Below are 25,917 nucleotides of genomic sequence, written 5' to 3'. Positions count from 1 at the left end.
GTACTCGGATCTAAGAGCTCCATCTTTAGTGGGTCTAAACTGTAGTTTGTTGTGATGATGGCACATGAGGAAATCACGAGGATTCATCCTCTGGGGAGCCTGAATATGTTTGATCATTTCATGTATTAGGAAGTGTTCTCAAAAGCAATGTTTCAGACAGAACCAACAACACAGGGAACCTTCCTTTTGTCAGTTGGGCCACCTTAGCAGTATTTCCTGGAGCATGGGTTAGTCGGCTTTTTGAATTGTGTTCTGATGCTTGATTTACATTAACTGTCTCTCTGTGTGTCTTTCTTCAGGCATGGAAGAGGCGTTGGTTCGTGCTGCGCAGCGGTCGGCTCAGCGGAGAACCGGACGTCCTGCAGTACTACAAGAACCAACAGTCCCGTCGGCCAATCAGGACCATCAACCTGAACCTGTGTGAACAGGTAAACAGACAGACACCATATTGAATGGTGTTATTTTGTTTTTTAAAGGTGCTATATGTACGTTTTTGCTATCGCTACCTAGCCAATGTTAGCATTAGCAGCTGTTTACTGCAGACTGGATGGTTCTGATTTCAGCATCTTTGTGTTTTTATAGGTGTTTGTACTTTGTTTTTACACATTTTGTATCATATGTCTATTTTCAATACATTCAAGCAGAAACATGTTACACTCGCTAAAGCTTGTACATGTGAGAGTTCAAAAATGCTCCAACAGTCCTTTTGACCACGTGCACCCTCTCCTCCTCCAGGTGGACGCCGGCCTGTCGTTCACTAAGAAGGAGCTGGAGAGCAGCTTTGTTTTCGACCTGAGGACGGAGGAGAGGACCTGGTACCTGGTGGCCGAGTCTGAGGAGGACATGAACCGTTGGGTGTCCTCCATCTGCCTGCTCTGTGGCTTCAACCCGACTGACGACGGTACAACATAGATAGATAGATAGATAGATAGATAGATAGATAGATAGATAGATAGATTCATTGCACCTTTCTTGTTTTGCATTTAAAATGGATAGATGTGTGTGTGTGTGTGGGTTGTGGTTGAGTCAGTGTGAAAACTAGTGGGAGGAGAGAGAACATGCCGAGAGAAATATGGACAAAAATGTCTTCAGGCCTGTGTGTGTGTGTGTGTGTGTGTGTGTCCGTGACTCAGATGTGTGTATGTTAAATGTTTTAAAATATCATAAAATATGGTATTATGTATAACAGCTTTGCTTTGTACAGTCACTTGAACTTCATGTTGTTTTTGAAACGAAGACTTTACTGGTAGTTTACTGTGTTTTCAGTTTTGTAACTCATATTTCGGTAACCTCTTTTTATTATTCGACAGTGACTCATGATGCGGACACAGGATTATATTGATTAGCCTTCATTTAGAGCTGTAATGAAGACCAAAAGTCGAATGTGAAGACACAGTTGTAGAAGTTCACGTCAATGATAAACTTTTAGCATCATGCATCTTTTAAACACACTGTTGAATTCACACCTCTTAGAAAGTTTTAACAAGAAACGGTCTTTACGGGCTTTGTAAAGGTAGAATATGTGGCAGAGTTATCGTCAACTGTTAAGGTGTACCTAATAAAGTGTCCAGTCTGTGTATATCATCGTTGGATTTGATGCAACCGAACCAGACATATCATTTAAAGCCCTGCAGACACTGGATCAGTTTCTCAGACATACATATTCTTACATAACCTTTCAACCTTTGTTACAGTTCCAGACAGACCTCCAGTCTCTGGCCCATCCTCCGTCACCGCGATGACCCCAACCAGCAGCAACGCCACCCCACCACCACCACCTCGATAGCAGTGTCGGTCCGCCCCCTACGACCCGGTGAATGTGCGACACCTGGAGCCCGATGGCAACGCTGAGGAAGACTACCTGTGGTTATCACACTGCCAGAGTCACATCAGGTGAAGACACTCACTCTCAACACAAGGTCCTTTAAAACTTAATACAAAAATACACGAATGTTGAAAAGTAAACTCAGACTAAAGAGCTGAAGCAGCTGAAGGTAAATCAACTCAGACTCAACAGTCGGAGTTACAGGTTCAGACGTGTTGAATCTGAGGAAGGGTATTAAAGGTTTATCATAGCCTGGATCACACCCACGCTTTTCTAAAAGGGTTGATGGCAGAGTTCATCACAAAAACACAGTAAAGCCTGTATTCCCCTCGAGTGCAACAGATTTTTATCTGTCCGGACAGTTTCAGTTTTGATTTGCTGAAACTCATCTGGAGTTTATTTGAGTCATAATAGAGTTACTCACAGAAATCTACAAACTGTCAATGAGAGCTGTTTCCATAGAGGTTGTAGTTTTCTTCTAATTTTGGTGGACTGTCCCTTTAAAGCTATTTATTGTGGTATCTCTCTGTCTCCAGACCTCCTTTAGGTTCCTCCACCTCTCTTGAAACCGACTACAATGACAACCTCTACCCCCCTCCTTCTGCCACCTCCTCCTCCTCGTCCTCTTCCTCCTCTCCCTCCCTCCTTCCAAACGGCCTCCCGCCTCCCTCCTCCTCCTCCGGCTTTAGGACGGTTCCCTGGACCGTCGCTTCGATGACAGGTCCTCTCAGCCAGTCTCTTGATGCCAGCATGACCTCTGACCTCCATAAACGAGCGGGGAGACCTCGCTGTCACCCTTCTCCTCACCCCAGGAAACACTCCCTGGATTTCCACCTGCGCCCTGTGGCGATACCTCTTGGTGATGATACACATTGCAACGTGCCCCCAAGTTCACACTCATACACCACCAGCGGTTACCAGATCCCCCGCCCGGCATCCACCCCACAAACACGACCCCCGCGCCGCCCGTCCTCTACTCCCAGCGTGGACTCTCTAACCCAGTCAGAGCTCCACGCCTCCACCCCGACTCCTCCTCCACGCCCGCCGAAGCCCCCGTCGATTGCATCCCAGGGAGAGGGCTCCGCTGTGGGAACGGGACCTGCCACGCTCCCCCGGTCCTCCTCAGAGTCAGAGAGGAGGGATGGATGTGTGGAAGGAGGAGGTGGAGGTCTGCCGAGGAGTAACACCGTCACGATACCAGGACGCACACAGACAGGTGAGAAGTTTTGTCTTGCACATAATTCTTGTGTCATTAGAGCCCAGTATTTACTTATCTTATACTTTGTTTGTCTACATCAACTCCAGAGGAGGATATCGATCCCTTCAGTTGTTAAACTCTCCACTTTGTTCACCAGCTGGTTGCTAATGTTGCCTGTCTGCAGCTTGAGTCTGGGCAGGTAGCATGCAGTGGGTTTATCAGAGTTTTGGCAGCAGAGTTTTAAACCTGGCACCTCAGAGCAGACCTGAGAGCACTGCAGTTATAAAGAGGCTTTACTGTGCAGAGGTAGCAGTGCTGATGGATTATATCCTTACAGCTGAAACTATTTGTGCTTGTTTGTACCACAGTTTGATTGGCATTAGTTTAATTACTAAGGCGAGAACTTTGCCCCACAACAACACAAAGAGTTTTGTCACTGACGTCTCTTTTTCCAGCCTGGTTGGTTGAAATGTACATTGTCCAAAAACAGACAATTCCCCAGTGTACTTCCCTGTTGGAGACACAGCTGTTTAAGAGTGTGCAGCACAGGACAACAGTGTCTCACGTGCCCAGGCTTGATGCTTTGTGTGCAAATTTTTCCTTCCCCATTGAATGTCCCTTCTGTCAATCTACAGTCAGATCTAGTCAGGCTCTGTTTCCACACTGAATGAAATGTGTATGTAAGATAGACACAGCAGTTTTTTATCAGTCTGTCAACACAAGTCTGAAAGCTGCACAAATGTTCTGTCTTGTAATAGTGGATAATACACAGCAGATGTGAGTCCTTTTCCATGCAGAATTATGTAACATTTAAAGGAGCAGTCAGGGAAATTCACTCACTGTTTCTCCTCTGAGAGATAGGCTGGCTCCTTGATCAGTTGGTGTGTTTTTATTATTGTGTGGTACTTTTACTTATGTTAAGGATCTGAATAATTCCTCCACAACCGAAAAATAACACAATAACACAAACTAACTAAGCAATCGAGGAGGTGGTATTCCAGCAACTCTTCTGTCCTCTGCTCTGTAAAATTACTGTTTTATCCTTTAAGAGCCCCAGGTGTTTCACTGTATATATTAATATAGACTAATAATGTTATTCTCTGTACTCTGTGTTTCAGGTTATGAGTCTTCTCACATCCCTCGGTCGATGTCTGACAGAGCGAGCATGTTTGATTTCAGCGACAGCTTCAACAGTTACTTTGTGAGTTGAAAAGTGTAAAATCTCAAGAATAAAATACAACAGAGAATTTCTGTTCTTTCAGCCCTTATTTCACAAACCATACCAAATTGTGGAAAAGTCGACTTCTGTAAAAAGTATCTCTGTCTCTCTCTCTCTCAGTTTAATAAAGGCATGGTACCTCTGGGTAGTGTTTGCTCTGAAGATGATGATGTGGATGAAAACTACGTTCCCATGAGCGCTGCCACCACTGAGCCCCCTGTTGCACCAAGGTTAGTCAGAGGATACACAATATGATAAGACTGGACCTTTAAAACTGTAAGACTTCTCTTTATTGAAATGTAGGGACATTTATTGTTGGCAACATTCACTGTTTTTAATTGTACTATGACTTTAAATTCAATAGTCCTGGCTACAGATTGCAGCTGATGTGTCCTATTCATTTTGTCATCGTCATATTTATGCTCCTCTGACCACAGAAAGAAGGATTTTCATTTAAATGACGCAACCTGGTTAATTTAAGCATAAAACGTCCCTGGGTGGGCTCGAACCACCAACCTTTCGGTTAACAGCCGAACGCGCTAACCGATTGCGCCACAGAGACAACTTTGTATGAGTGTGGAGGGGGCGTGGCCTCAATTTTAAATCCCCACCCACCCGTATATTTCCATTACTTACAGTTACTTCATGTATGAAATAGCAGTTGCCACCATGACCTATATCATTTCAGTAAATCAGTCACTTTCATGCGCAAATGTCAATTTGTCTCTGTGACCACATCTGCTGCCAGTTTAAAGGCAGAACAACAATGCCCCCCTTTTATACAAAATGGAAAGGAAGTTTTTCTCCCTGCTTCTATAACCCCCTTTTTAATCAAAGTGACGCTACCTGGTAATATGAGCACAAAACGTCCCTGGGTGGGCTCGAACCACCAACCTTTCGGTTAACAGCCGAACGCGCTAACCGATTGCGCCACAGAGACATGTTTGTATGAGTGTGGAGGGGGCGTGGCCTCAATTTTAAATCCCCACCCACCCATATATTTCCATTACTTACAGTTACTTCATGTATGAAATAGCAGTTGCCACCATGGCCTATATCATTTCAGTAAATCAGTCCCTTTCATGCACAGATGTCAATTTGTCTCTGTCACCACATCTGCTGCCAGTTTAAAGGCAGAACAACAATGCCCCCCTTTTATACAGAATGGAAAGGGAGTTTTTCTCCCTGCTTCTATAACCCCCTTTTTTAATCAAAGTGACGTTACCTGGTGATATAAGCACAAAACGTCCCTGGGTGGCCTCGAACCACCAACCTTTCAGTTAACAGCCGAACGCGCTAACCGATTGCGCCACAGAGACGACTTTCACACAATGTAGAGGGGGCGTGGCCTTGATTTTAAATCCCCACCCACCTGTATATTTCTACTACTTACTGTTACTTCAAAATTACGGGCTGTACGTACCAGTCAATTAGTAAATGGATTCTAAACCAACTAAACTGGTTTATTGTAAACTAAACCAGTTTAGTTGTGAGTAGACATTGTAACTGATCAGAGACCAGTTTTTTTGTTATTTGTGACATCACAACACAGCGCAGTTGTAAGTAGGCATTGTAGCTCTTCTAGTCCTTCCCTCTGAATATGGAGTGTAGGTTAATTAAATTAATTAAAAACACAAAACGTCCCTGGGTGGGCTCGAACCACCAACCTTTCAGTTAACAGCCGAATGCGCTAACCGATTGCGCCACAGAGACATGTTTGTATGAGTGTGGAGGGGGCGTGGCCTCAATTTTAAATCCCCACCCACCCATATATTTCCATTACTTACAGTTACTTCATGTATGAAATAGCAGTTGCCACCATGGCCTATATCATTTCAGTAAATCAGTCCCTTTCATGCACAGATGTCAATTTGTCTCTGTGACCACATCTGCTGCCAGTTTAAAGGCAGAACAACAATGCCCCCCTTTTATACAGAATGGAAAGGGAGTTTTTCTCCCTGATTCTATAACCCCCTTTTTTAATCAAAGTGACGTTACCTGGTGATATAAGCACAAAACGTCCCTGGGTGGGCTCAAACCACCAACCTTTCAGTTAACAGCTGAACACGCTAACCAATTGCGCCACAGAGACAAGTTTCTTTGTGCTTATTGATCCATAGGCTCCCCTTAAATGATTGTGGAGCCCTCTCAGATTCAGCTAGACTCACCTAAACAAGCAACCCCTCTAGGGATCCCTAGACGTTCCTTAGACTTATTTTGAAAACCTTAAATCAGGACACCTACATTTCTAATACTGTCTTCTCTTCCAGGGTGCCTCCACTTCCTCCCACTGACCCCTCTGTCCAACTCCAAGATGGAAACTATGTCCCCATGACACCCCTCACCCCTTCCCTTTCTACTCACCCCACCACTGCCACAGGAGACCTGGCGTCTCTGGGGAGGCAAGTCCCCCCACCTGCCCACATGGGCTTCCGTAGCTCTCCCCTGACTCCTGTTATTCCCCTTACCCCGCCACTTCAAAGGAATACCATGAATGCTGTTGGTGGAACAGAAGTCGAAGCCATGCCACCTCCGATCCACCGCAACCTGAAACCACAACGAAGAGGTAAGTATGAACGTTTCAGGAACAACTGAAATAGCAGTTGCCACCATGACCTACATCATTTCAGTAAATCAGTCCCTTCTATGCACAGATGTCAATTTGTCTCTGTAACCACATCTGCTGGCAGTTTAAAGGCAGAACAACAATGCCCCCCAGTTCCATATTTGTAACTTTTATACAAAATGACAATGTGAAATATTCATTTGGTTGGTTCAAAACGTCCCTGGGTGGGCTCGAACCACCAACCTTTCGGTTAACAGCCGAACGCGCTAACCGATTGCGCCACAGAGACTCTTTTGTATGAGTGTGGAGGGGGCGTGGCCTTGATTTTAAATCCCCACCCACCTGTATATTTCTACTATTTACTGTTACTTCAAAATTACGGGCTGTACGCACCAGTCAATTAGTAAATTGATTCTAAGCCAAAACTGGGTGGGCTCGAACCACCAACCTTTCGGTTAACAGCCGAACGCGCTAACCGATTGCACCACAGAGACACGTTTGGTGTGTTGTGGAGGGGATGTGGCTTCGATCTTCAATCCCCACCCATTTACGTTTGCTATTTCTACTACCACTTATTCCCTGTAGAATTCAGGCTGGTAAATAATAATGTTTCTGTCCACCCTCCAATTTCATTTTAAGTGACTCGCTCATCATTTGCGTGTTAGTTATATGCTTCCTAAATTAAATTCTTTAATTATTATTTGCTCCTCAGCCTCTTCATTTAGATGATGTAACAAGGTTAAGCACAAAACGTCCCTGGGTGGGCTCGAACCACCAACCTTTCGGTTAACAGCCGAACGCGCTAACCGATTGCGCCACAGAGACAACTCTGGTGTAGTAAAGATGGGGCGTGGCCTGGATCATGAATCCCCACCCACCTGTATTTGTTCTCTATACTACTTACTGTATTTTCTCCAGAATTGAGAATCACACATTACATGACAATTACATTACATTTAATAGAATTATCACTTTACAAAGAGATTGTTGTCAATTAAAATGTAACATATGAATGTTAATGTTGAAAATTGCCATTGATTTATTTGCTGTAGTGGCATAACATGTTTGATGTTCTCTTCTTTGTGATGCTGTGTACCACTGCAGGGATTTGTGCCACTCAGCCTGTTGAGAGAAGCGATGGACAGGCTTCTGGAGAGCCAACACATAAAACGCGAGGTACTGATACTACCTGAACTGAGGGAAAACACAAGACACAACAGTATCACCTTTTAAACAGATTAGATTCCTGACGTTGGTAATAGAAGTTTGTCAATGTAATCTTCCAGAGCTTTCAAAATATTTTACTTTCTTAATCAGAAGGAAGTGACTGAGTTTCAACTGAGCAAACCTAAGGAAACCACCAGAAAAAGCAAATAAATAGACCTTGAGTCAAGACTGTTGTGCCACATATTACCTTTAGTTTGATAGGAATAATGTGCAGATCTGTCCTAGGAATTACGTTCATGTTTTTTTCATCCATTGCCAATGCTCAGGCTCAGGAAGTAATGTACCCTTTATGTATCACCAAGGCCAGTAAGTGCATGGAGGTTGGAGCGGTAGATGATTATGTAGCAAGGAAGACTTTGCAAGAGACTTCTGTTTGTGTCCCATTATAGACAAACTATCTACTTTAAACTAGCTGAAAGTATGGGTGTGTAATGTAGTGTATTTTGCCGCTGATAATGTGTCCTATTTATTCTGTCAAAGCCACATTTTTGCTCCTGGTTTCATTAACTCTGATAATGGAAACCAGGGTTTTCATTTCAATGATATACCCTGGTTATTAAAGCACAAAACGTCCCTGGGTGGGCTCGAACCACCAGCCTTTCGGTTAACAGCCGAACGCGCTAACCGATTGCGCTACAGAGACCACTTTCACACAATGTAGAGGGGGCGTGGCCACAGAGACTCAAAACAATTTAGTTGTGAGTAGATATTGTAACTGATCAGAGACCAGTTTTTTGTCATTTGTGACGTCACCTGGTTATTAAAGCACAAAACGTCCCTGGGTGGGCTTGAACCACCAACCTTTCGGTTAACAGCCGAACGCGCTAACCGATTGCGCTACAGAGACCACTTTCACACAATGTAGAGGGGGCGTGGCCACAGAGACTCAAAACAATTTAGTTGTGAATAGACATTGTAACTGATCAGAGACCAGTTTTTTGTTATTTGTGACGTCACCTGGTTATTAAAGCACAAAACGTCCCTGGGTGGGCTTGAACCACCAACCTTTCGGTTAACAGCCGAACGCGCTAACCGATTGCGCTACAGAGACCACTTTCACACAATGTAGAGGGGGCGTGGCCACAGAGACTCAAAACAATTTAGTTGTGAATAGACATTGTAACTGATCAGAGACCAGTTTTTTGTTATTTGTGACGTCACCTGGTTATTAAAGCACAAAACGTCCCTGGGTGGGCTCGAACCACCAACCTTTCGGTTAACAGCCGAACGCGCTAACCAATTGCGCTACAGAGACCACTTTCACACAATGTAGAGGGGGCGTGGCCACAGAGACTCAAAACAATTTAGTTGTGAGTAGATATTGTAACTGATCAGAGACCAGTTTTTTGTGATATCACCTGGTTATTACAGCACAAAACGTCCCTGGGTGGGCTCGAACCACCAACCTTTCGGGTTAACAGCCGAACGCGCTAACCGATGGCGCCACAGAGACACATTTAAGATGCAGGGGTGTGGCCTCGACCTTCAATCTCCACCCACCTGTTAACTATTTATTGTACGACAGAGCTTTTGATCGTAGAATTTAAAATTACAGTTTAGTTGTGAGTAGATATTGTAACTGATCAGAGACCGGTTTTTTGTTATTTGTGACGTCACTTGGTTATTAAAGCACAAAACGTCCCTGGGTGGGCTTGAACCACCAACCGTTCGGTCAACAGCCGAACACGCTAACCGATTGCGCTACAGAGACCACTTTCACACAATGTAGAGGGGGCGTGGCCACAGAGACTCAAAACAATTTAGTTGTGAATAGACATTGTAACTGATCAGAGACCAGTTTTTTGTTATTTGTGACGTCACCTGGTTATTAAAGCACAAAACGTCCCTGGGTGGGCTTGAACCACCAGCCTTTCGGTTAACAGCCGAACGCGCTAACCGATTGCGCCACAGAGACATGTTTAAGCTAAGGGGGTGTGGCCTCGGCCTTCAATCTCCACCCACCTGCATTTCCTCTTTCAATCTCTAGGCTGCTTATTCCCTTTAGAATTCAGGCTAGTAAATGATAATGTTTCTGTCTGCCCTCCAGTTTCTTTTTTAAGTGAAAACTTAGCCATCATTTGCGTATTAGTTATATGCTCCCTAAATTAAATTCTTTATTGGTTCTTCAGTCCCCTCATTTAGATGACGTAAGATGATTAAGCACAAAACGTCCCTGGGTGGGCTCGAACCACCAACCTTTCGGTTAACAGCCGAACGCGCTAACCGATTGCGCTACAGAGACCACTTTCGCACAATGTAGAGGGGGCGTGGCCACAGAGACTCAATTAGTAAATGGATTCTAAACCAAAAGAATTTAGCTGTGAATAGACATTGTAACTGATCAGAGACTAGCTTTTTGTTATTTGCGACGTCACTTGGTTATTAAAGCACAAAACGTCCCTGGGTGGGCTCGAACCACCAACCTTTCGGTTAACAGCCGAACGCGCTAACCGATTGCGCTACAGAGACCACTTTCACACAATGTAGAGGGGGCGTGGCCACAGAGACTCAAAACAATTTAGTTGTGAGTAGATATTGTAACTGATCAGAGACCAGTTTTTTGTCATTTGTGACGTCACCTGGTTATTAAAGCACAAAACGTCCCTGGGTGGGCTTGAACCACCAACCTTTCGGTTAACAGCCGAACGCGCTAACCGATTGCGCTACAGAGACCATTTTCACACAATGTAGAGGGGGCGTGGTCACAGAGACTCAAAACAATTTAGTTGTGAATAGACATTGTAACTGATCAGAGACCAGTTTTTTGTCATTTGTGACGTCACCTGGTTATTAAAGCACAAAACGTCCCTGGGTGGGCTTGAACCACCAACCTTTCGGTTAACAGCCGAACGCGCTAACCGATTGCGCTACAGAGACCATTTTCACACAATGTAGAGGGGGCGTGGCCACAGAGACTCAAAACAATTTAGTTGTGAATAGACATTGTAACTGATCAGAGACCAGTTTTTTGTCATTTGTGACGTCACCTGGTTATTAAAGCACAAAACGTCCCTGGGTGGGCTTGAACCACCAACCTTTCGGTTAACAGCCGAACGCGCTAACCGATTGCGCCACAGAGACATGTTTAAGCTAAGGGGGTGTGGCCTCGGCCTTCAATCTCCACCCACCTGCATTTCCTCTTTCAATCTCTAGGCTGCTTATTCCCTTTAGAATTCAGGCTAGTAAATGATAATGTTTCTGTCTGCCCTCCAGTTTCTTTTTTAAGTGAAAACTTAGCCATCATTTGCGTATTAGTTATATGCTCCCTAAATTAAATTCTTTATTGGTTCTTCAGTCCCCTCATTTTGATGACGTAACATGATTAAGCACAAAACGTCCCTGGGTGGGCTCGAACCACCAACCTTTCGGTTAACAGCCGAACGCGCTAACCGATTGCGCCACAGAGACAACTTTAGCTCAATGTGGAGGGGGCGTGGCCTTGACTTTAAATCCCCGCCCACCAGTTAACTATTTATTGTACGGCAGAGCTTTTGATTGTAGAATTTAAAATTACAGTTTAGTTGTGAGTAGATATTGTAACTGATCAGAGACCAGTTTTTTGTGATATCACCTGGTAATATGAGCACAAAACGTCCCTGGGTGGGCTTGAACCACCAACCTTTCGGTTAACAGCCGAACGCGCTAACCGATTGCGCTACAGAGACCACTTTCACACAATGTAGAGGGGGCGTGGCCACAGAGACTCAAAACAATTTAGTTGTGAATAGACATTGTAACTGATCAGAGACCAGTTTTTTGTTATTTGTGACGTCACCTGGTTATTAAAGCACAAAACGTCCCTGGGTGGGCTTGAACCACCAACCTTTCGGTTAACAGCCGAACGCGCTAACCGATTGCGCTACAGAGACCACTTTCACACAATGTAGAGGGGGCGTGGCCACAGAGACTCAAAACAATTTAGTTGTGAATAGACATTGTAACTGATCAGAGACCAGTTTTTTTGTTATTTGTGACGTCACCTGGTTATTAAAGCACAAAACGTCCCTGGGTGGGCTTGAACCACCAACCTTTCGGTTAACAGCCGAACGCGCTAACCGATTGCGCTACAGAGACCACTTTCACACAATGTAGAGGGGGCGTGGCCACAGAGACTCAAAACAATTTAGTTGTGAATAGACATTGTAACTGATCAGAGACCAGTTTTTTGTTATTTGTGACGTCACCTGGTTATTAAAGCACAAAACGTCCCTGGGTGGGCTCGAACCACCAACCTTTCGGTTAACAGCCGAACGCGCTAACCAATTGCGCTACAGAGACCACTTTCACACAATGTAGAGGGGGCGTGGCCACAGAGACTCAAAACAATTTAGTTGTGAGTAGATATTGTAACTGATCAGAGACCAGTTTTTTGTGATATCACCTGGTTATTACAGCACAAAACGTCCCTGGGTGGGCTCGAACCACCAACCTTTCGGGTTAACAGCCGAACGCGCTAACCGATTGCGCCACAGAGACACATTTAAGATGCAGGGGTGTGGCCTCGACCTTCAATCTCCACCCACCTGTTAACTATTTATTGTACGACAGAGCTTTTGATCGTAGAATTTAAAATTACAGTTTAGTTGTGAGTAGATATTGTAACTGATCAGAGACCGGTTTTTTGTTATTTGTGACGTCACTTGGTTATTAAAGCACAAAACGTCCCTGGGTGGGCTTGAACCACCAACCGTTCGGTCAACAGCCGAACACGCTAACCGATTGCGCTACAGAGACCACTTTCACACAATGTAGAGGGGGCGTGGCCACAGAGACTCAAAACAATTTAGTTGTGAATAGACATTGTAACTGATCAGAGACCAGTTTTTTGTTATTTGTGACGTCACCTGGTTATTAAAGCACAAAACGTCCCTGGGTGGGCTTGAACCACCAGCCTTTCGGTTAACAGCCGAACGCGCTAACCGATTGCGCCACAGAGACATGTTTAAGCTAAGGGGGTGTGGCCTCGGCCTTCAATCTCCACCCACCTGCATTTCCTCTTTCAATCTCTAGGCTGCTTATTCCCTTTAGAATTCAGGCTAGTAAATGATAATGTTTCTGTCTGCCCTCCAGTTTCTTTTTTAAGTGAAAACTTAGCCATCATTTGCGTATTAGTTATATGCTCCCTAAATTAAATTCTTTATTGGTTCTTCAGTCCCCTCATTTAGATGACGTAAGATGATTAAGCACAAAACGTCCCTGGGTGGGCTCGAACCACCAACCTTTCGGTTAACAGCCGAACGCGCTAACCGATTGCGCTACAGAGACCACTTTCGCACAATGTAGAGGGGGCGTGGCCACAGAGACTCAATTAGTAAATGGATTCTAAACCAAAAGAATTTAGCTGTGAATAGACATTGTAACTGATCAGAGACTAGCTTTTTGTTATTTGCGACGTCACTTGGTTATTAAAGCACAAAACGTCCCTGGGTGGGCTCGAACCACCAACCTTTCGGTTAACAGCCGAACGCGCTAACCGATTGCGCTACAGAGACCACTTTCACACAATGTAGAGGGGGCGTGGCCACAGAGACTCAAAACAATTTAGTTGTGAGTAGATATTGTAACTGATCAGAGACCAGTTTTTTGTCATTTGTGACGTCACCTGGTTATTAAAGCACAAAACGTCCCTGGGTGGGCTTGAACCACCAACCTTTCGGTTAACAGCCGAACGCGCTAACCGATTGCGCTACAGAGACCATTTTCACACAATGTAGAGGGGGCGTGGTCACAGAGACTCAAAACAATTTAGTTGTGAATAGACATTGTAACTGATCAGAGACCAGTTTTTTGTCATTTGTGACGTCACCTGGTTATTAAAGCACAAAACGTCCCTGGGTGGGCTTGAACCACCAACCTTTCGGTTAACAGCCGAACGCGCTAACCGATTGCGCTACAGAGACCATTTTCACACAATGTAGAGGGGGCGTGGCCACAGAGACTCAAAACAATTTAGTTGTGAATAGACATTGTAACTGATCAGAGACCAGTTTTTTGTCATTTGTGACGTCACCTGGTTATTAAAGCACAAAACGTCCCTGGGTGGGCTTGAACCACCAACCTTTCGGTTAACAGCCGAACGCGCTAACCGATTGCGCCACAGAGACATGTTTAAGCTAAGGGGGTGTGGCCTCGGCCTTCAATCTCCACCCACCTGCATTTCCTCTTTCAATCTCTAGGCTGCTTATTCCCTTTAGAATTCAGGCTAGTAAATGATAATGTTTCTGTCTGCCCTCCAGTTTCTTTTTTAAGTGAAAACTTAGCCATCATTTGCGTATTAGTTATATGCTCCCTAAATTAAATTCTTTATTGGTTTTTCAGTCCCCTCATTTTGATGACGTAACATGATTAAGCACAAAACGTCCCTGGGTGGGCTCGAACCACCAACCTTTCGGTTAACAGCCGAACGCGCTAACCGATTGCGCCACAGAGACAACTTTAGCTCAATGTGGAGGGGGCGTGGCCTTGACTTTAAATCCCCGCCCACCAGTTAACTATTTATTGTACGGCAGAGCTTTTGATTGTAGAATTTAAAATTACAGTTTAGTTGTGAGTAGATATTGTAACTGATCAGAGACCAGTTTTTTGTGATATCACCTGGTAATATGAGCACAAAACGTCCCTGGGTGGGCTTGAACCACCAACCTTTCGGTTAACAGCCGAACGCGCTAACCGATTGCGCTACAGAGACCACTTTCACACAATGTAGAGGGGGCGTGGCCTTGATTTTAAATCCCCGCCCACCTGTATATTTCTACTACTTACTGTTACTTCAAAATTACGGGCTGTATGCACCAGTCAATTAGTAAATGGATTCTAAACCAAAACAATTTAGCTGTGAATAGACATTGTAACTGATCAGAGACCAGTTTTTTGTCATTTGTGACGTCACCTGGTTATTAAAGCACAAAACGTCCCTGGGTGGGCTTGAACCACCAACCTTTCGGTTAACAGCCGAACGCGCTAACCGATTGCGCTACAGAGACCATTTTCACACAATGTAGAGGGGGCGTGGCCACGGAGACTCAAAACAATTTAGTTGTGAATAGACATTGTAACTGATCAGAGACCAGTTTTTTGTCATTTGTGACGTCACCTGGTTATTAAAGCACAAAACGTCCCTGGGTGGGCTTGAACCACCAACCTTTCGGTTAACAGCCGAACGCGCTAACCGATTGCGCCACAGAGACATGTTTAAGCTAAGGGGGTGTGGCCTCGGCCTTCAATCTCCACCCACCTGCATTTCCTCTTTCAATCTCTAGGCTGCTTATTCCCTTTAGAATTCAGGCTAGTAAATGATAATGTTTCTGTCTGCCCTCCAGTTTCTTTTTTAAGTGAAAACTTAGCCATCATTTGCGTATTAGTTATATGCTCCCTAAATTAAATTCTTTATTGGTTCTTCAGTCCCCTCATTTTGATGACGTAACATGATTAAGCACAAAACGTCCCTGGGTGGGCTCGAACCACCAACCTTTCGGTTAACAGCCGAACGCGCTAACCGATTGCGCCACAGAGACAACTTTAGCTCAATGTGGAGGGGGCGTGGCCTTGACTTTAAATCCCCGCCCACCAGTTAACTATTTATTGTACGGCAGAGCTTTTGATTGTAGAATTTAAAATTACAGTTTAGTTGTGAGTAGATATTGTAACTGATCAGAGACCAGTTTTTTGTGATATCACCTGGTAATATGAGCACAAAACGTCCCTGGGTGGGCTTGAACCACCAACCTTTCGGTTAACAGCCGAACGCGCTAACCGATTGCGCTACAGAGACCACTTTCACACAATGTAGAGGGGGCGTGGCCTTGATTTTAAATCCCCGCCCACCTGTATATTTCTACTACTTCCTGTTACTTCAAAATTACGGGCTGTATGCACCAGTCAATTAGTAAATGGATTCTAAACCAAAACAATTTAGCTGTGAATAGACATTGTAACTGATCAGAGACCAGTTTTTTGTTATTTGTGACGTCACTTGGTTATTAAAGCACAAAACGTCCCTGGGTGGGCTTGAACCACCAACCTTTCGGTTAACAGCCGAACGCGCTAACCAATTGCGCCACAGAGACACGTTTTTTTCATTGTGGAGGGGGTGCGGCTTCGATTTTCAATCCCGACCCACCTGTAGTTCCTGTTGCTACTTCCACTTATTCCCTGTAGAATTCAGGATGGGCAATATGGCTGTCAAATTTTGCATTCATACACAATAATCAAATGATAAATGGATTCTTAAACATCACAAAGCAGTTGTAAGTAGGTGTTGTAACTCTTCTAATCTTTCCCTCTGATCACAGAATGTAGGATTTTCATTTAGATGATGCAACCTGGTTATTACAGCACAAAACGTCCCTGGGTGGGCTCGAACCACCAACCTTTCGGTTAACAGCCGAACGCGCTAACCGATTGCGCCACAGAGACAACTTCAGCCCTATGTGGAGGGGGCATGGTCTCGATTTTAAATCCCCACCAACCTATATAACTACATCGATAATATATAAATGATGATAAAACTGGATGAAGTCAAGTCTACACTCTTGTCTTCAATCAATACTTATGGGTCACTTTCTACCACAAAACAATATCTGTTTTTTGTCGTGTCGTCTTCATTGGATCTGACACAGTAAAACACATTTCTTTCTCAATTTAACAGTAAGAGAAAGAAAACACTTTAAAATCTCTTTGGTTAATGAAATGATTTCGAAACCACTTAAAGTCTGAAGTGTCAGCGGACAAGTCTGTTTCTGTTCCTGTCAGTCTCCCAGAGGTTCTTGTTCTTGTTCTTCTCTCACTTTCTCTCTCCATATTCCTCCCTCTGTGTCTCCTTCCGTTAGTCATTTCTGGTCCGTCTTGTTCCCCTTCACCCTCTTTTAGTTTTAATTATTTACCTGCTTCCACTTTGCTCAACAAGGCTGCAGTACAGGGGAATGACATGTCCCACACACTCAAACACACAACACCGCATATAGAGCTGTAGCTTATAGAAACTTTGACATTAAATATGAATAAAGTTTCACTCAAAACACTGCTGCTTCATTTGAGACTGACTGAAAACAGTAATACACTAAGCAGTACCAACTTATGAGGTGTTACGCAAAGTCAGATGGGGACACTGTGGCCTCATTTACACTTTTTATTTCAAGTACACCCAGATGAGATTAATTAAGACTTGACTTTACAATTAGCTTGATATTGATCTTTTAATATGAGAATCAATCCTAGAGCAGAAACGTTTGGGATTGGAAGTATTGTTATTTTAGTGTCGATCTGTGCACCACTATTTAAGAATCCATAGTTTGAAAAGAGACAAATAAACAATTCACATATGCACTGCTGTTTTTTAATGCTTCTCTCTTGTTTTTTGGAATAAAACTTCCTTAGTTCTGTGGTTAACTGTGTTTCGAAAAGAATGAGAAGTGACAATTCTCTGTTTATCTCTCCCCCAGTGAAACCAGCTCCCCTGGACATCACACCAGTGCAGCAGGACTGGCAGGAAGTCCCGCCCCCTGTCCGCTCACCTGTCACCAGAACCTTCACACGAGAGTAAGCTGGTGTTTATGTGTGTGTTTGACAGCAGTAGTGGTTCAATGTTTTACTGCCGCGTCAACTGAAAACTACACAACACCTCAATATTTACTCTAAAACACAGTCAGGGAGAGGAGTGAATGTTGTACTCTGCTGCCCTCATGTGGTGGTGAATGAGTACTGCAAGTTAACGCCACTGACCTGAGTAGGTGTTCATGTGATGAGTGTGTTTGTTTGTGTGTGTCAGTCCATCCAGTCGTCGGTCAGTCAGGCCGAGCTCCTCTCACAGCTCGTCGCCCTCCTCCGACTCAGATGACCCCGATGACAGCTACGTCGCCATGAGGACCTCCGGCCTCAGTTTCAGTGCTGGGGAGCAGGTAAGACTTTTTCCCCCCTTCAGATTTCCTTCTTTTCCTCTGTCCTTCCTTCCTTTCTTCTTTATGTACTCCCTCCCATTTATCATGTTCCCTTTGCTCCATCTTTATTTCATTTCTCACCTTCTCTCAGATCTTATTCATTTTAGTGTCGCTGCCTCTTTCCCTCTTCCTCTGTTTCCTCTGTTTTTATTGAAAGAATCAAAAATCGTTATTTTTAAAATAACAAAGTCATAAGTGACAATGTGACAATGTGAGCTTAACACCACATAGCCAGTGAACCTAGTGAAGCATTAGCAGCTAAATATTTGAGGAGTTGGTGAAGAAAAACAGAGCTAAAAGAAGAATACTTATTGGATATACTCTCAACGGGTGAACACAAACAAGACTCCAAATAAATAATAATAATGTTGGTCTGTAACTGCTGGAGGTGCAAATAAGCAGCAGGTTGATGATGATATCAGTGTTGTGTCAACTTTTAACTTCTCTTTCTACTGTCTTTAACTTCTAAAAGTATTGTACATTTCCCTCCCTATGCTGATAAACTTCTTTCCTCCTGTCTTCATCTCCTATTTTCTATTTGTATCTAATTAATTAAAATCTGCCTGTGTGCGTTTGTGTGTGTGTAGTCTCTGAGGCTTATGCTGCACCGGGCCTCAGAGGGCGGAGTCAGTAGCCCTTTGCTACGGCGAGCCAGAGGTGACAAACAGGTAGAGTACCTGGACCTTGATCTCCACACTGGGCGATCAACACCAACAAGACAGGTAACACTGCTCTCTCTCTCTCTCTCTCATATGTGCTATCCTGTATGTCTGTATGGATTATTTTGATATCATTTCCTAGTAGTTGCCACTACGGGGCACCGAGTCACCACTGTTTTTTCCCATACTTATGTGACTCATAAAAAACCATGTAAACACTGTCTTTATCTGTTGTGTACTTAATATTTTGCTTCACTTAAAATGTGTTTTTTTATGCTTTATACATTTATAGATTTGTACAATTTAGTAATATTAGTATATCTGCTTTGCCCTTGGATGCATCTCTTTTTTTTCCACAGTTTTCTTTTGAAACTCTCCTTGCAATGGATCAATACAAAAGTTAACAGAAGTGATAAATCTTTTTTTCCGTGTGTGTGTGTGTGTGTGTGTGTGTCTATATGTGAATCCAGAAACGCTGTACGGCAGAAGGTGGAAGCGGCGGCAACAAGCAGGCTGAAGGTGGCGAGGAGCGTCCACGGGGTGAGCGTACACGAGTGGACTACGTGGTGGTGGACCCCAAGAGGACCAAGGCCCTGAGGAACACCAGGGAAGCGTGGCATGATGGGAGGATGTCCACAGAGAAGGAGAAATGCTAGAAAACCACGAACACACATGCACACTCACACACAGTTCAAAAAACACTTCTTAAAACAGACATTACTCCCTTCATGAGAAGTAGTTAGACCTCTCATTCTATAGTAGAGGTAATCTATTTTCTGTCTTGGTGCCACTTTACAATAAAATGTAATTTTAAAGGGTTTATAAGTAAAAGATTTTAAGGTTCAGAGGATACTTGTGGTTACATTCTGCATTTTTGTTGCTGTCAGCAAAACCCATGGAAAAGCCACATGTTAATTTGTGGCTTTCAGTTTCAAGCCTGATGGTTCATACTGAAAACTTTGAAAGGGGTCACAGATATATAGTTTTATTCTTAAGCAAGCCTCAGAAATTTCCTATAACTGCCAGTAACTGTAGTTTTTAGTGTGTTACTCAAACAAGTGGAAGCAGTGTTTTTGTCAGGGACTATTTGCAGTGATGGAATAATCCACATTTTGTGCTGTAGTGAGTATTTGGGGCAGCAGAACAGTTTTATGTGGGATTGAGTTAAAATGAATTATAGTGTGTGTGTGTTCTGGGTAATGAAAAAAACATGTCAGCCCTTGGAAAAGTGATGTCTTTTTAATATTTTTTGGGCAGTACTTACATGGGTTAGTACATACATGGGATTTGTCTTTGCCTCGATCAACAGGTGTTTCTGCCGATTACACTCTCTGTCAGGCCTATTAGAGGATTTAATGACCATCAATGGAGCTATTTGTGAGTTCTGCTATCACTACGTAGCTAACATTAGCATCAACAGCTGTTTTTACTGCTTCAACCATTGCTTCATTTATAAAACAAAAGGTTATACTATGCTCTCTGAGCAGCACTATTTCTTCAGGGCAGTCTGAACGCTACAGTGTGTTGATATCAGAAAGTGATGAGACAGTCTGGCCGGACTGGCCATCAGTAAGAGAAAAGATACAGATAGAAGCAAGACAAGAGTTAACCTTTGCGTTAACAGCTCTCGGCAAGTAAAAGAACAAAGTTTGATGCTCTAGACTGGCAAGAAAACAGCTGTTAATGCTGACGTTGGCTATGTAGTGAAAGCAAAACTCACAAATAGCTTCTTTAATCAATGCTACAGTGACAACTTACACACCCTTTAGAAAACAAACAGAGTGGTGGCAGCCTCGTACTCGTCGCACCTCAGCTCCTCCCCCTCTAACAAAACTGGATTTTTCCCTTCTGTAAAACAACAGTAGACACTGTCAAGAGAAATCTGACAGCAACATAATAATAATCACATTTCTGTTTAGGTTGTTCTTTGTTGTCATGAATCAAAACAGTCATTCACTGATCTGTTATTTAACTATATATGGACAAGTGGTGTCATTGAGATCAAAATAGATCTTGATCAACATTTTAGAAATACTGACATCACTGGCTCCAGCAGAACTCCTCTTACCGAGGACCAGTCACTAACCAAACTCTTGTTTTATTAATTTTTGTTTTATTTTGTCAGACTCACAAACCTTCACACTTATTGGTCACTTCAGTGTTTTCTTTCCTGACATTGTTGCTCAAATGTTTTACCAAAATCTTCTTTGTGCTGGTGGAGAACACTAAATCCATTTTTATTTTAATCCAATCAATTGAAAACAAGCCTTTAACAACCAACCATGTTTAATATGAGTGTAACCAAGGAGTCTTCAAACTCTTCAAACCTCCCAAATTCCCAGAAATATTGCAAGGACATGACCTCAGTTTCCTCTGTGGCTTTGGTTTTTGACGATTGCTCAACGCCACAGTGACAACTTATAAACACTTTAGAAAAACATGCATTATTATAAAGTGGCATTATCTTTCGTATGAAGAACATATTGGTGAGATAGATCAATGTTTTTAAATTTCAAATCGCTGCAGTTATTTGGTGAAAAACAAAAAAACAGAGGTGTGAGAATAGTGGCTGTACAGTGTAATCAGATACTGTGAAACTGAAAGTCACAGATGACTCAAATACAGAAGCAGTGGGAAGTTCAGTTTGTCTCTTGCTCATCACTCATTTTTAAATGACTGTTATAGTCACGCACGGTGAGATTACACATTAGTACAGACTAGAACAGAGATGGAATTAAATGCATTACTTACATTTATCCAGCACTGTGAACATGATTGTACATCAACATAAAATCAGGTAACATTAGCTTCAATCCAGCTTCTTGGGAAGAATGTGGGATTGGAGAAATATGAAGTTGATCGACTAGACACACTGAGGTGTAAATTAGATTATTTCTTCCTCCTTTGTCTCTAAGAAATGTAGATATAAAAACTAAGATCACAGGCTCTGTAAATTTCTCCGTCAGGAATGAAAAACCATAAGAATATATTTCGAAAGAAGTAGAAATAGTTTTTATCTTTATTGAAGAAAAAGCCAAATCCACCAGGAGTCAACAGTTATCGCTAAATATTAGTCTGTGTTTTAGTCTCCCCAGCAGCAGAGCCTTGTTGTTTTAAACATCATGTTTCCTGCTGGAATAGTGAAAAACGTGGTGGACTGTGGGACGAATCGGATGTCCTGATGATTAACAAATCAGAATAATGTCATGTCACAGTTTTCCAGTGTAATCACCCTGCAGTGATGAAATCTGTTCACATGATGATGATGGATGTGATGTTACTGCTGAATTATTTCATTGATTCAGTGAGGGGGGAAATATGATTACAGTGTTGACTCTTCAGCAGTGAATAAATGAATTAACACCTCGCACTCTTTGTGGTTCTACTGTGGTTTTATTGCTTTGAAAACAAAGCTTATCAATCTTCTGACTGGAGCGCCGACAGTGTCATCCAACTTACTGAGCTGAAACACGGCCGAACAGTGTATATTACCCATAATCCCCGGCTTCTGCTCTCGCTGTCCCTGACTTCCAAGTCTTTTTAACTGATCTACAGGTTCAGAATTACTCTTGAAATTGTTGAGTCCAGCCAGACCTTTGCTGCATGTTATTCCCCTACTCTCTCTATTCACTGTCTTGTCCAAAAAAGCCTTAAACCTTAAAAAAAGATTTCAGACTCATCCTGACAATAACCTACAGTCTACACACCAGTGTCATTCACAAATTCCTCCTGTTTTCTCTTTAACTCTGTGTAATCAGCTACAGTAAACCGTAGGCTGGTTTAGAATGACAGGATCAGAGAGCACTGTTTTACTCACAGTCAAAGGTTGATGAGTGTTTTGAAAAGACAAGTTTCCTTGGTTGGAAAATAAAACGTTCAGTGTGACTAGAGGTCAGAACAGCAACAGAAATGAATGCTTACATTACATTTATCCATATCACCATGAACACAGTTGTACAACAACATAAAATGGGAGAACGTTGGCTTCAATCCTGCCTCTGCACGTAGTACTGAGGTCTGAGTTAACCAAGTAGATTATTTTTTCCTCTAAAGCAGCTTTGATAAGAAATAAGAGAAGAGATGTAGAAATAAAAAACTAAAACCACATCAAGTCAGTGTGTTTGGAAGTACTCGAAATGTAACTTGCACTTCTTACTTACAATAACTTTATTTTTTCATCATCTTTAATGACCATGTCCTGCACAGAATAATCACCTGTAACTGTTAATTAACATTCCACCCATAGCTCCACCTGCAGCAATAAAGACACTGTTGAGCTCACTGAGTGCTTTAAATATTTCAGACTCACCCTGACAGTTTACAACATCAGCTGCTACCTGAGCAGCAAACAATGAGGTGCTTAAAAGCATCAGAAGGGAGAGGCTTCTAGTGTGGGGTTCCCTCTCAGCTTGGTATTTTATTTGCATTTACCTTGTGTTGCTGTTGACATTGCAGTCACTGGGTGTTGAATCATTTTCCAAATCCAGATTTGATTGTTGTCAGCCCAAGACTTTGTAAATGTGTTTATGAGCTAATCAGTGGAGCACGGTAAAAACCCTTCATGTCTCATCTTAATGACTTCAGAATCCTGTGCTCAATCGTTTAGACTTTCCAAGACTGAAACTCTAACAGTCACAATATCCGTGAGGATGTGAACCAGTGTAGACTGGTTTTGAACTTCCCTCTTTTACAGTTCTAGACACAACTTGCAAGTTTTCGAGGTAAATGAGTACAACACTACAAATGTTTTCAAAGTGAAACAGTTGGAAATATAATATTTAATTGAGACTGAATATCTGGTCATCTATCAAACAGCAGTTGACATGTTTCAGTCTGGTTGACTTCTCTAACAAAAACACTGAGCACGTTTGGGTGTATGGTGCAGCGTGTGATTTATACAACCAGGAGTGACGCGTGTTCTCTTCACTAGATATTTGTCTGGTAGTCTGTTAGAGGCAGTCATGTTTGTATAATGTTTTTGTTTTTGTCAGTGTTATGCTGTTAAGCGACAGTATCCAAGGGTTGGGACCATTATACCTTTCAGTATTTCCCCCTCTAGCACTATCTGATTATAAGCTGAGTCAGTGTGACTCTGCTGCTGCTGCGACTAACAGGAAGAACTGGAGAGGCCACGTAGAGGTTAAAAAAAAAAAAAAAAAAAAAAAAAACACTGCCTGAATTTCTGGTAAGAACTTTCGTAGATTTCTGCCTCACTCCGACTCGGGAACAGTTTATTTTGGTCTCTTGAGTTCCTCTGCAAAAGTGCTGTGTGCTGCATGAGTTGCATGTTTCCGTCTTAATGAACAGATGAGTTAACGTACATTCACGCTCATACTAAACATACTGCAGGAATATGCATTAAATGGATTTGAATATATGAGTGGATATATAGATTCTGCATCAATGCCAATGTTTTTATTTTATATTTTCTCATTTTATCGATAAATAACTGGAAGATATTTTAAAGCTTTAGGATATGGATAGGATATATGAGATATTATTGCAGATTGTCTGACGTCAGAAGTCTGAAGTTGATCATTTAAGGTAAAATAGTTGCAAAATGTTGCTTTAATTTTCCTGTATTTTTCATAACGTTTATTCTTTCCGCGTCGTTAGTTTATTATTTATACAGAACATATCATTTTTTTTCGGTGTTGTCTGCACGAGGGGAACTCCTGTCTGTTTCTCTCGCTCCAGTCTCGTCACAAGGGGGTTGTTCCGGTAAAAACAATCTCATTCACACGCGCAAGGTGGGCGGGACTTCTGCTACCTGCCCATGTATGGCTACATATTCACCTGGGAGTCCCCACGTCAGTCACAACATCTGATTGAGACAGATGCTGCAGCACGCGAAGGACAAATGCAGCACTATTCACGTGGGAATATACTGGAAAAGAAAAGGCTCATCTTGGAACTAGCAGAAGACTGTGCACATCTGCAGGAAAGTGATTTAGGAGGACTCAGTCTGCTGGTGAGGAATTATTTCTCATGTGTGAATATTATTTTTTCTTTTTCGCTGTAACAGTGAAGTGTGAGAAAAGTTGTGTGTATGTCTGTGGAAATGAATCCATGCTAAAGGGTGTGCAGGGTGGACTGATGCATGACTCTGACCCACTGCATAAATCACAAGATTCCACCTGAGTAACTGCTATGTCGACAGAGTGTGCTGAAAGAATGACAGTAAATACCAGCGCTGTCATTACTGAATGCTCTCTGCTTTCTATTCTGTGGAAATTCTTTGCAGCTGCCATCATGCGTTCATGTTTTCTTCTCACAGGAAGACGATGATGTGCAGGAATCTGCTGCTCCTCACCCTGTCCTCCTTTGTCTGTGGTGAGTTTACACCTTTAGTTCATTTTACATAAAGAAAATGTAAATATTATTCTCACCTCAAAGGATCAGGTTTAGGTAGTTACATCCTCCAAACCAGTGGCAGTCGATCGGTGCAGACTGAAATATCTCAACTTCTGTTGGATGGATTGTTAAGTCAAAGTCCATTTTTATTTATATAGCACAAAATCACAACAGAAGTTTTCTCAATGCACTTCTCATATAGAGCAGGTCTAGACCATACTCTTTAGAATATTTACAAAGAGAGACCCAATATCTTCCACCACGAGCAGCACAAGGCAACACTGGCAAGGAAAAACTTCCTTTTAAGAGGCAGAAACCACGAGCAGCATGTTAGCATGCTAGCGTTATCATTTAGTTCAAAGCAACCCTAAGTTGGCTCTTGCCCTTTGTTTTGCATAGGGTAATGTCCCTTTTCCTCGAAAGGTCGCAGTCATCGCACCGTCCATACGGCCCTCAAAATGGAGGGATTTCAGGTGCAGACTGGTGTCCAGTTTGGTGTCCAACTTTTACCCCTTGTTGATCCATTCTGAAAGGCCACTACCAGGGTTGGGTCAAAGGGAAATTGGAACTGATCTTAAATCAGTGATTATCAAGTAGCAATATGATTTAGTTATACCCTAAAGACAGTTAAATCCTTTAATGTGCACACTTAATCAGCACTGGAATGACTTCCGTAGGTAGATGTGAAATACGATGATCATTGTGAGTCATATTGTTATTTATGACTCACTGTACTCTGAGTACACCCAGCAGCATGAACTTTCTGTTTCTCTGCATCAAGTCTCAATGAATTACACCGTGATTTAAGTTTCTGTTTGCCTGTGATACAACATTTAGAGCATCAGTGAACTCTAACCTACGTCCTATCTCCCTCTCTTTTCCACAGGTATGTTTTCGCCTCAAAGCACAGGACTACACCGTCACGCAGTGGAAA

The 25,917-nt window shown here is 42.8% G+C and overlaps 1 protein-coding gene and 33 non-coding genes across 34 annotated transcripts; 1 reads left to right on the top strand and 33 right to left on the bottom strand.

Annotated features, from left to right (window-relative positions):
- Nucleotides 1-308: 308 nt before the first annotated feature.
- Nucleotides 309-22,004, top strand: LOC108891136 (GRB2-associated-binding protein 1-like; the record flags this gene model as incomplete). Its single annotated transcript, XM_018688283.2, is given in 12 exon segments — nucleotides 309-428; nucleotides 736-901; nucleotides 1,695-1,893; nucleotides 2,362-3,041; nucleotides 4,142-4,224; nucleotides 4,363-4,472; nucleotides 6,513-6,808; nucleotides 7,913-7,984; nucleotides 17,476-17,572; nucleotides 17,802-17,931; nucleotides 18,558-18,692; nucleotides 19,100-22,004. Coding segments are annotated over 12 exon segments (2,274 nt in total), but the record flags the coding sequence as incomplete, so codon positions are not given.
- Nucleotides 4,731-4,804, bottom strand: trnan-guu (transfer RNA asparagine (anticodon GUU)). Its single transcript has one exon. It is a non-coding gene; the product is annotated as a tRNA-Asn (tRNA).
- trnan-guu (transfer RNA asparagine (anticodon GUU)) lies at nucleotides 5,109-5,182 on the bottom strand. Its single transcript has one exon. It is a non-coding gene; the product is annotated as a tRNA-Asn (tRNA).
- trnan-guu (transfer RNA asparagine (anticodon GUU)) lies at nucleotides 7,024-7,097 on the bottom strand. The gene has a single exon. It is a non-coding gene; the product is annotated as a tRNA-Asn (tRNA).
- trnan-guu (transfer RNA asparagine (anticodon GUU)) lies at nucleotides 7,560-7,633 on the bottom strand. The gene has a single exon. It is a non-coding gene; the product is annotated as a tRNA-Asn (tRNA).
- trnan-guu (transfer RNA asparagine (anticodon GUU)) lies at nucleotides 8,605-8,678 on the bottom strand. The gene has a single exon. It is a non-coding gene; the product is annotated as a tRNA-Asn (tRNA).
- Nucleotides 8,809-8,882, bottom strand: trnan-guu (transfer RNA asparagine (anticodon GUU)). Its single transcript has one exon. It is a non-coding gene; the product is annotated as a tRNA-Asn (tRNA).
- trnan-guu (transfer RNA asparagine (anticodon GUU)) lies at nucleotides 9,013-9,086 on the bottom strand. The gene has a single exon. It is a non-coding gene; the product is annotated as a tRNA-Asn (tRNA).
- trnan-guu (transfer RNA asparagine (anticodon GUU)) lies at nucleotides 9,217-9,290 on the bottom strand. Its single transcript has one exon. It is a non-coding gene; the product is annotated as a tRNA-Asn (tRNA).
- On the bottom strand, nucleotides 9,877-9,950 carry trnan-guu (transfer RNA asparagine (anticodon GUU)). The gene has a single exon. It is a non-coding gene; the product is annotated as a tRNA-Asn (tRNA).
- trnan-guu (transfer RNA asparagine (anticodon GUU)) lies at nucleotides 10,204-10,277 on the bottom strand. Its single transcript has one exon. It is a non-coding gene; the product is annotated as a tRNA-Asn (tRNA).
- On the bottom strand, nucleotides 10,431-10,504 carry trnan-guu (transfer RNA asparagine (anticodon GUU)). The gene has a single exon. It is a non-coding gene; the product is annotated as a tRNA-Asn (tRNA).
- On the bottom strand, nucleotides 10,635-10,708 carry trnan-guu (transfer RNA asparagine (anticodon GUU)). Its single transcript has one exon. It is a non-coding gene; the product is annotated as a tRNA-Asn (tRNA).
- On the bottom strand, nucleotides 10,839-10,912 carry trnan-guu (transfer RNA asparagine (anticodon GUU)). Its single transcript has one exon. It is a non-coding gene; the product is annotated as a tRNA-Asn (tRNA).
- trnan-guu (transfer RNA asparagine (anticodon GUU)) lies at nucleotides 11,043-11,116 on the bottom strand. The gene has a single exon. It is a non-coding gene; the product is annotated as a tRNA-Asn (tRNA).
- trnan-guu (transfer RNA asparagine (anticodon GUU)) lies at nucleotides 11,370-11,443 on the bottom strand. The gene has a single exon. It is a non-coding gene; the product is annotated as a tRNA-Asn (tRNA).
- Nucleotides 11,627-11,700, bottom strand: trnan-guu (transfer RNA asparagine (anticodon GUU)). Its single transcript has one exon. It is a non-coding gene; the product is annotated as a tRNA-Asn (tRNA).
- Nucleotides 11,831-11,904, bottom strand: trnan-guu (transfer RNA asparagine (anticodon GUU)). The gene has a single exon. It is a non-coding gene; the product is annotated as a tRNA-Asn (tRNA).
- Nucleotides 12,036-12,109, bottom strand: trnan-guu (transfer RNA asparagine (anticodon GUU)). Its single transcript has one exon. It is a non-coding gene; the product is annotated as a tRNA-Asn (tRNA).
- On the bottom strand, nucleotides 12,240-12,313 carry trnan-guu (transfer RNA asparagine (anticodon GUU)). The gene has a single exon. It is a non-coding gene; the product is annotated as a tRNA-Asn (tRNA).
- On the bottom strand, nucleotides 12,900-12,973 carry trnan-guu (transfer RNA asparagine (anticodon GUU)). The gene has a single exon. It is a non-coding gene; the product is annotated as a tRNA-Asn (tRNA).
- trnan-guu (transfer RNA asparagine (anticodon GUU)) lies at nucleotides 13,227-13,300 on the bottom strand. The gene has a single exon. It is a non-coding gene; the product is annotated as a tRNA-Asn (tRNA).
- Nucleotides 13,454-13,527, bottom strand: trnan-guu (transfer RNA asparagine (anticodon GUU)). Its single transcript has one exon. It is a non-coding gene; the product is annotated as a tRNA-Asn (tRNA).
- Nucleotides 13,658-13,731, bottom strand: trnan-guu (transfer RNA asparagine (anticodon GUU)). The gene has a single exon. It is a non-coding gene; the product is annotated as a tRNA-Asn (tRNA).
- trnan-guu (transfer RNA asparagine (anticodon GUU)) lies at nucleotides 13,862-13,935 on the bottom strand. The gene has a single exon. It is a non-coding gene; the product is annotated as a tRNA-Asn (tRNA).
- trnan-guu (transfer RNA asparagine (anticodon GUU)) lies at nucleotides 14,066-14,139 on the bottom strand. Its single transcript has one exon. It is a non-coding gene; the product is annotated as a tRNA-Asn (tRNA).
- Nucleotides 14,393-14,466, bottom strand: trnan-guu (transfer RNA asparagine (anticodon GUU)). The gene has a single exon. It is a non-coding gene; the product is annotated as a tRNA-Asn (tRNA).
- Nucleotides 14,650-14,723, bottom strand: trnan-guu (transfer RNA asparagine (anticodon GUU)). Its single transcript has one exon. It is a non-coding gene; the product is annotated as a tRNA-Asn (tRNA).
- On the bottom strand, nucleotides 14,945-15,018 carry trnan-guu (transfer RNA asparagine (anticodon GUU)). Its single transcript has one exon. It is a non-coding gene; the product is annotated as a tRNA-Asn (tRNA).
- Nucleotides 15,149-15,222, bottom strand: trnan-guu (transfer RNA asparagine (anticodon GUU)). The gene has a single exon. It is a non-coding gene; the product is annotated as a tRNA-Asn (tRNA).
- Nucleotides 15,476-15,549, bottom strand: trnan-guu (transfer RNA asparagine (anticodon GUU)). Its single transcript has one exon. It is a non-coding gene; the product is annotated as a tRNA-Asn (tRNA).
- trnan-guu (transfer RNA asparagine (anticodon GUU)) lies at nucleotides 15,733-15,806 on the bottom strand. Its single transcript has one exon. It is a non-coding gene; the product is annotated as a tRNA-Asn (tRNA).
- On the bottom strand, nucleotides 16,028-16,101 carry trnan-guu (transfer RNA asparagine (anticodon GUU)). Its single transcript has one exon. It is a non-coding gene; the product is annotated as a tRNA-Asn (tRNA).
- Nucleotides 16,377-16,450, bottom strand: trnan-guu (transfer RNA asparagine (anticodon GUU)). The gene has a single exon. It is a non-coding gene; the product is annotated as a tRNA-Asn (tRNA).
- Nucleotides 22,005-25,917: the final 3,913 nt, after the last annotated feature.

Source organism: Lates calcarifer, unplaced genomic scaffold (genome assembly GCF_001640805.2).
Source record: "Lates calcarifer isolate ASB-BC8 unplaced genomic scaffold, TLL_Latcal_v3 _unitig_1883_quiver_2039, whole genome shotgun sequence".
Classification (NCBI taxonomy): Eukaryota; Metazoa; Chordata; class Actinopteri; family Centropomidae; genus Lates; species Lates calcarifer.
This window is presented reverse-complemented; position numbering and strand designations above follow the sequence as displayed.